This window comes from Ixodes scapularis, unplaced genomic scaffold, assembly GCF_016920785.2.
Source record: "Ixodes scapularis isolate PalLabHiFi unplaced genomic scaffold, ASM1692078v2 PGA_scaffold1__304_contigs__length_218370807, whole genome shotgun sequence".
Taxonomy (NCBI): Eukaryota; Metazoa; Arthropoda; class Arachnida; order Ixodida; family Ixodidae; genus Ixodes; species Ixodes scapularis.
In genome coordinates, this window is record NW_024609846.1 from 163783533 (window position 1) to 163791929 (window position 8397).

The 8397-nt window shown below is 49.2% G+C and overlaps 1 protein-coding gene across 1 annotated transcript in view; it reads right to left on the bottom strand.

Moving 5' to 3' along the window:
* Positions 1-6346, bottom strand: part of LOC115318742 — a 76679-nt gene extending 70333 nt beyond the window's left edge. The window contains exon 1 of the mRNA XM_040206803.1: positions 5539-6346. Coding sequence (XP_040062737.1) covers positions 5539-6346 — 808 coding nt within the window. The remainder of the gene's footprint in view (positions 1-5538) is intronic.
* Between the last annotated feature and the right edge of the window lie 2051 nt (positions 6347-8397).

Consider the following 8397-nt stretch of genomic DNA (forward strand, 5'->3'; position numbering starts at 1 on the left):
TTCTAGGGGTCTTTCTTATTTCTCATTCACACACGGGGGTATGGGGGTCGAAGTCGAGCTGGTTGGCTCCGATCACATCATCCGGTCGAGGCGGGGAGGTTCGAAGTTTTCCTTACGCGTCTTCGCCGCTAGCATATTCGCTTACATATTTCGGTCAAGTTTGGGGACTTTTTTGTTCATGTAATTATTCTCTTTTCTTTATGAGTTTTCACGTCTTTCTCCTCTATCTCGTATGTTGGTACCACTAACAGAGGGTCGTGCTACTCTAATATCGAGGCGAAGAAGCGCAGTTTAGCAACAACAGTTGGAAGTAAAGCAGGGTGAGTCGTATTAATTAGACCTGCTGCTTCTTTGCTTCTTCGCCTGACATGACGATCCTAAATTTATTATATATCTCAGGAGCTTTTTTTTTTTTTTGGTGTTACCGTGCACTGAATTAACCCAGAATCCCTGGCAAGAGAGTTGCTGCTATTGTGACACTAGTTTTGTGGAAGCGACCGCAGTTCGCGTGCTACGGTTACCCACATCCGACATGTTACAAGTCCACAGACAGGGAGAGGCAGCGAATCACCGAGTTTTATGATACCAATACTGTCGCATATTTGTTTCCTTGTATTATTTTTAAGTTTATTTTTTGTTGGTTTGACTTGGATACCATTTGCACAAGCTCTAAAGAGATTCACCTCGCACCTGTGAATTTTGTCGCCATTTATTTTTATTTTTTGAGAATATAAGAAATCAGAAGTTCATTACTCCAAACTATTAAGTTCTATAATCCATTTAACAAATTTCATAAAAGAAAAGTACAATGCGTGACATTTATACAGCGGCCATATAACTCGTTTACAGTTATATGGCCCAAGGTGGGTAACTCTCAGAAATAAGTAATTGTAAAGTAATTGCATTACTTTTAAAAAGTAATTTGTAATTGCAATGAACTACTTTCGCGTAGTAGTAATTGTAATTGTAGTTAAACTACTTTGGGGGCTAAGTAATTGTAATAGTAATTAAATTACATTTTGAAAGTAATTTACCCATGTATGGTTATCGGGCCCCGTTCCCATGGCCTTCTCAATCGCTTCTCATGCTCTTGAGTCACACAACGACCTAGGTCTTATGATACAACACTCCTGGCGCGATCGAGGAGCTTTTGTCAGTGCTTTGATGACATTTTACCCCGCAAGGTTTATTTATGTGTTTGCTCGGCACGCGCTAACAACACTCGATACGTTAATGCCTTTACCCTGACACAGACAGACATCGAGGCACTCTAATGACGGCAGGATTGCAGTGCCACTCCCAAGCCCTCTGTTGCCTAGTTGGTAGCATGTCTGGCTCGCAACCAAAGAGTCGTGGGTGCGATCCTGCGTAAATTCTTCAAAATTTTCTTTAAGGCAAATGAATTAGTTTATCAAGTGGGAAGATTTGAAACATGCGGCGACCATTAATTCGTATGTCTTTAACCACCTTCATTCCACGCGTGACGTCACGTTTCACAAGAGCGTTGTGGGTTGTTTGAAATTCCCGCGCGAAGTCATGTGGCTGTGACGTCACGACCCTATCGACATTCAGGAATTTCCCGTCACGCCACCGACACCACCAACATCCGACTGATTTTCTGTGACACGAGCTCCTAAACGCGCTCGCGTTACAATATTCTCTTTCTTCCTAAAAACGAAAGAAAAAACGTGAAAGCTTGAAGACTTTCGCGCGTCGTTGCGTTGCGAAGGTTAGGTGCGTGTGCACTCGACTCTTCGTTTCTCCATACGGCCGACGTCTTCACGGCCCGCCGATGGCTTCGATGCCAGTGCTGGCGCTAAAGGGCAAGCCACGTCAACCAGCGAGTTTGAGCGGGACGTCGTAAACAGTGGAAGCTGTGTCCTCGGTGAGCCAATTGGAGCGTGAGAGTAAGGCACCTGAGGACTCAACTCCGATGTGGACATCTGTGCAGCGCCGTCACGTGCCTCGCTCCAGTGACCTTATTGGCTCCCCGGGCCCTTCTGTTTTGCCCTTTGCTAATTTCTACCGAGTTGGAGGCTCCTCCGGTGGCTTTTTCTCGCCGACTGTACAGTACACCAAACTTGCTCCGACAAGAAGTCGGGACTGTTTCAAGCACATGCCGCTGCTGAAAAGGGTGTTCTTAAAATTCAACACAGGGCGTCCAAGCAGTGCGGCGGCAGAGCGCGTTTTTAGCATAGGAGGAACAATTGCTACCAAACTGCGATCGAAGATGTCGGATGAACATTTCGAAGAAGTCCTGATTCAGAGATCAAATCGAGCACTAAAGTGAAAAAGACAAAGTCTTCGAATGCTCTGGTGAGAGCGTTTTGCCTTATTTCTCCCATTGACACCAATAAAGCACGGTTATCAAACTTGTTTTTGTGTACATCCCTGTATACAAAGGATTTAATTCCAATAATAATGTGACAAATTTGAGAAAAATACTTGACGTGAAAATAAAAAGTACCTTTGAAGTAACTGTACGTATACCTAGGTACATTTTTAAGCGAGTAGCTAGATACGCACCTAGGTACATTTCCGTATGAGTAACTGTAACTGTATCTTAGGTACATTTTTGAAGTAACTTTTACAACCCTGCTGCCAACAACCCATGACGGGCACTCATGCACTCGGCGTTCACGCTACCCGAGCTACAAACACGCTACAGTCAAGCTACGCAGCACGCCTTCATCAGAAGAGGTAATCACCTTACTGAGAGCCCGTTGTTCCGTGGTACCGGCCACTTACACCAGTACAAAGGGAACAGTACCTGGATCGTGCGAACAGCAGATCTCATTGGACAGCCTATTTACAAAGCTATGTCCGTAACGTCTGGGCATGTACCAGACGTTACCGCTTCACCGCTCGGAGGTGACCACCCAACAGGAGCGACGAGCGCGTAACGGCGGTCCGCACCGAACCCCGGGCTCGATAACCGCGACAAGCGCATCGACGCACGTTAGAGTTCTCCCTCGGCCAAACCACGACACCGCATAACTAAAAAGTCTTCCAGCTGATGTCAAGGCCGGCCGGGATCGAGCAATAAAGGTACGCCGTCAACGCGTCTCGCGACCCTTCGACGTTCTCGAATCGAGCAACGTGTCCACATACAAACGCAGTAGGTTACGCACAAAGCTCGCCCCCAGCCAAGTCAACACGCCGCATGACTGAAAAGTCTTCTTGCGACTGTAAGGACAGGCAGGGTTCGAACAATGTAAGTATCCCACACGCGCACCTCTCAACTTCCGCGCAACGAGCGCGATACCAAAATGCCAAATAATCTAACCGGCCGGTCTTGGAAATGGACGAGCTAATAAACTATATTTGCTCTGCATAAACAGTTTTCGCAGCGTCGAAGTGTCTACAGCATTTACCGCCGCATTCCAACACCCACTACCCATTCATGCAAAGGCTGCAGTTAGTACAGCGACGGGCTGACCCAACGCACAACAGTTATAGGCCGCCGACGGCCATGCCGCTGCCATAATTTCTAGGCTTCCCGGGCACGTACCCGCCGACGTGAACCGTACGTTTTCCCGGGCCAACCGCGCATCTGTACAGGATAAAACTATGAACAACTCGTCACATCATCGCAAGACCGCCACTCCCCTCGTGCAGGTCTTCACTGCACGAGCACAGCTCTTTTCCCACCAGCTGTCTTTTCTCCCCTAAATCTATAATTTCACTCCAGCCCAGGTCTTTGCACGACCAATTACGCTCTCTACGCCCTCGCGTCCCAACGCGAACAAAAGCACGGCTGAGAACCGTATCCGGCGGCAGCGCAAAGCGCGCGCTGGCCGCCGCTCCTCCGGAAACGGAGAAAACGAAATAAATAGTAACTCCCGCCTCGAGGCTCAACCATCGATATGGCGGTGTGAGGATCCGGAACCAACTGTGCGCACAATCAAACGGGATCAACCTCACGACTCTACAACCAGAAACGCACGGGTCATGCCCATCGCGTCAGACTGGACTCCACGGAGCATTACACGAAGCCACTGAGAAGTGAACACGGAAACTTTGTGGTTTTCTGCATTCCAATGTCTGCGCACCAGACATCGCGTATCCGGCACAATTTAGTGGGCCCAGCCCCTAAATGTAGCCTCTGGCCACAAGGTACTCGTTCAAAGCGATCTTGGTCGGAACCACAAGAGCGCATCCGTACCTTAAAACGCTGTAAACTAACGACGCCCAAAACCGCGCCGACAGCTCAAGCAAGGCCAACTGGGAGCTAGCATGCGATCAAACCGAAACGCTAGGCTTCTCCCGGACAAAATGCAATGCGGGAATAATTTCCAAACACAGTCCATGCAACCGCCATCCGCAATGGGAGCGTTCTCCACCCAAAGCGATGCCTCTTTAACGCGTCCGATCCGTAACAAGCGTTACAAACCATTACATCGATACGCGAACAAAGGCGGTTAGGCGCGTCACATCCCCCGAAGCGTGAGCCGGCATCTTTCCCAGCGGACGCGGGCGGCCGGAGGCGTAGGTGGGGGGACGCCCGACGCTACAGGCCTCGAGGGGTGCGGCAATTTCGACGCACACAGCGCTCTTGCGCCGCAGGATCAACCTGTCAGCATCCAACGGTGCGCTGAACAGCAAATACTCATGGCGCTTCTCGTAACGGGGGATAAGTGAATTCCTAACTGGCTGGGACAAAGGGTTAATCCCTAAAGACAACGGTCAAGGTCCGCGCCCCCTCGTCAGGCAGGCGATCATGTCAGGACTTGCATGCGGCGCTAACGCAACGAAACTTCGTGCGGCGCTCCCGCGACAGATGACCCCCAAAAAGAGCGCGAAACAGTGCCCTAATTCAACCGGAAACAGGTTAGGAATCGGAATGCCAGCCTGATCTAAAATCAGGCCCCACGTTGCGGCGCCAGTTTATGCGGGCATCTTCCAGCTCCGATTCCCACAGACCCTGTCCCCGGATGAATATGACACTTCAATACTGCGCTCTCGGCAAAAGGGTTTATTCACTCACTCATTGCCTTGGGGGGGTTTCGGGATCGGGGGACGGTCATCAGCGAGGCCGGGGGAGAGTCCGCTGCCCGAGCAGCTTCTCAGAGTCCCAGCGGTGGTCGTCCACACCGCGTCATGGGGACGTCGTCGTCCAGGGTCGCCGTCCGGTCCGTTTGTCGAGTCCGCCACTCGACGTAGTGCCCGCACTCCCCCGCGCCAGCGTCCAGCGCCGTCCGAGCTCGCCTCCATGACCGGTCCCCTGTCTAGTCGGCAGCCCAAGCCCTCTTCCTTTGTCTCCGTTCCCCTCTTAAGACCTTCCCAAGTCCTTGTCCCGCCGACCGTCCAATCGGGAACCTTGCTGCGAGCCGACCCTCCGACGTCAGCGCTGGGTGAGGGGGCGCTTGCCCCGTTCCTCCCGGAGAGCTCGGACGTTCCGCGACAGGACGGCGACTGGAAACGGGAAGGTCACAGGGAACGAAGGAGCGCCCGACAATACGGCGGCGGGGACCGGCAAGGTCACGGAGAGCGGAGGAGCCAGGGAGAGGGTCCCCACACATGCAATCAAAAACTTGCGGCATATTTCGAGCAGCTCGACTTTGTCCTTCTCACAAAGCGAGAACTTTTCAAGGGCGTTAAGATAAACACTTCCCATTCTACATTCCCGCACGTGAAGCACGTACTTTTCCCAGTCCGTGCACTCTGGTGATGCGTGAGTGGGCATGATCACTCTGTTCTTAAGCGATATCACAAACGACAACAAATCCTTGTGCATCATTGTAGAATCTGTATTCTCACACTGAAATTTCTTGTTTAAGTGATTGAACTCATTGACAATGGGGCTTAGGAACCTTGCAAGCAGCAAGTTTTGCTCATCGCGGTAAATCTCACTAAGTACTTTCGCAGAATAGCATCTTTCTTGACACTTGGCTAATTCGAAATGTGTTTTCAATTCCAGCCACTGATCAACAATTAACTTTAATGCATCAGCAATCCAAAACCAACGCGTGGCTGACAGTCCTACAAGCTTCCTGGGGGCGTCCCCAGAATTGATAGCCGCATAGATGGCCCTGTACACCTGTTGCCGCTTTGGGGAGTGCGAGAACCAATTAAACGCCTCTCGAACGAGATAATCCATATGTGTCGGCAGCACATCTACCACCTCATTGCATGCAAGATCCAGAGAGTGACACAAACATTTTGCAAGGACGAGGCGAGGGTTGACTTCCTGCATCTCAGTAAAAAGACTGTTATGCTTTCCGCACATCACACTCGCTCCATCCGTCCCGTCAGCAACACAGTCAGCTAGATCTAAACCAAGGTCATCTAGAAAGCTCCTTAAGTGCGAAAAGAGACCACTCGACGAAGCGTCAAAGATAGGCATGAGACCTAAGAATGCTGTGCAAAACATGCAAGATTTACGCGAAAAGTGCCACAACAGCCATATATTTCGTTTATGACAGATCAGTACTTTCACCGAGAATCAACGAAAACTGCGCATTCTTTAAATACGCAAGAAGGAATACCTTAAAAGTTGGCCCGAGTACTCGCGTTACAAATGCGGTGCACTTTGTTCAGCCAAGGGTCATCGATGATGCAATCGCCGAATCCTTGAAACAATCTCTCACCAGAGGCGCCAAATGATCCGCCGCGGAGGAGGGCCCGTGGACGGCGACGTGAGCATTCGGCGGCCTTGATTTCCTTGGCGTAGATGATGAAGGGGTCGGTGTCTCTTGGCCGGGCCGTCACGAGGCTATCCATCCGTCCAGCAGCCGGTTGGGCGAGCAGTACGATGTTATTCTGGTGCTTCAGGCTTTATTTATGTAGCCTCAGGTCCTGAATGTGGGGCCGCAGCTCCGTCTTGCACACTTTGCAGTGGGCCATTTCGCCAGTCGGGGATAGAAAAAGCCAATCTGAAAATAAAAGAATGACAAACTAAGGACTACATTCAAGCGCATGGTATAGTAGGTTTGTACTTTGTAAACTTGAGCGAAGAACAGTGCAAAAGTTGGCGAACTTTAAAATAATTGAAAAAAAATATTATTCTTGCAGATACATCAAATAAACTAAACTGCTGATGTTACAAGAAAGCAAAACAAGAAAACGAAAAGTGAGCACAATTCTTACCTTTCAAATCCGGATCTCTTTCCCATTTCTTTCGGTAGGAGCGCGGATATTTTGCCCACTTTCCCATGCTGGTGACCACGGCAGACTCTTGCGGCGAAGACGCAACACCTAAGTGACGAGTGACAGCCGTTGCTGAGCGTTTTTTTACATGCCTTGCAAGTTAGGTCACACTAGGGAAGGACAGGGCCCCGCACCATACTGGTGGTTGACTTCACACGGTCCAGCGTTGCCAGATGGTCCCACCAAAAAATCGCCAGACGACTGGTAGGTACTATAGCCCAAATATAGCCAAAGCCGTAAAACAAATATAGCCAAAGTAGCCCAAACTAAAAACAATGATTTTAAGCCCTTTTTTTTTTACAATTTTACATCGTACGTACAAAACACTTCACATCCTCTTTTTAACCCTCAGATGTGACACATTTTGTGTACATTAACTGCGTTCGAGTTACTTGCACCTCCTGCATTACACCAGAGCAAAAAAAGTGAAGGGCAGTATACTTCCGGTATGGGTATTTACATCCGGCCAAAAGTGCACCGCCCTACACTTTTCTGCACCGGTGCTGAAGTTGTATATAAATCGAACGCAGCTATTATGTCACTTGTAAATTTAAAAAAAAAAATCTTTGTAAGGATGTAAATTTTTACAACACTGACCTTTCCTTCGTAGGTTTTCAGAAACACAAAACAAAGTCGGCTTTATTGTGAAGCACAGAAGATATGATCATACAGTAAAAGAACAGAATACAGAAGCAGAACAGTCAAAACACTGGGAGTTTCAAACCAGAACCCCCAATATCTAAGGTTCTTACCGATAACCCACCCGTCTATTTTTCTTTGTGTAAAATATGAGTGTCCCCCATACCAGTTTAACTATTTCTGATTGTGCTGTTTTTTAGAAGAGGGCATGACGTCAGCCTCGTAGCCTCCACAAGCCATGCACCCTTGACGCCTCGTCTTTCTCATTTTCCTCCTTACTCCCTTCACTTATCAGGCCAACAGGACCACATCACGTGACCGTAGCTAGCCTTCTATTTGATAAGACCTACCGGACGAAGCGCGCGCAAGCCTGCAAGCATTCCTTCCAGAATCAGCCATCCATCTCACACGTGACATGTCACGCGCACCAATGGCCAGAGAGATCTACGGTCACGTTGGCCACAACATCGTTTAAACTTTTTATGACTAGGCTTCACCAATATTGCAACGTGCCCTCTCCTAGTACTTCTAACCTCCTTGTTCACTGCGCTGTGGGAAGACCGCTTGAACTCTGCAAGCATTGCTTCACTACGTGAGAACACCTTTGAA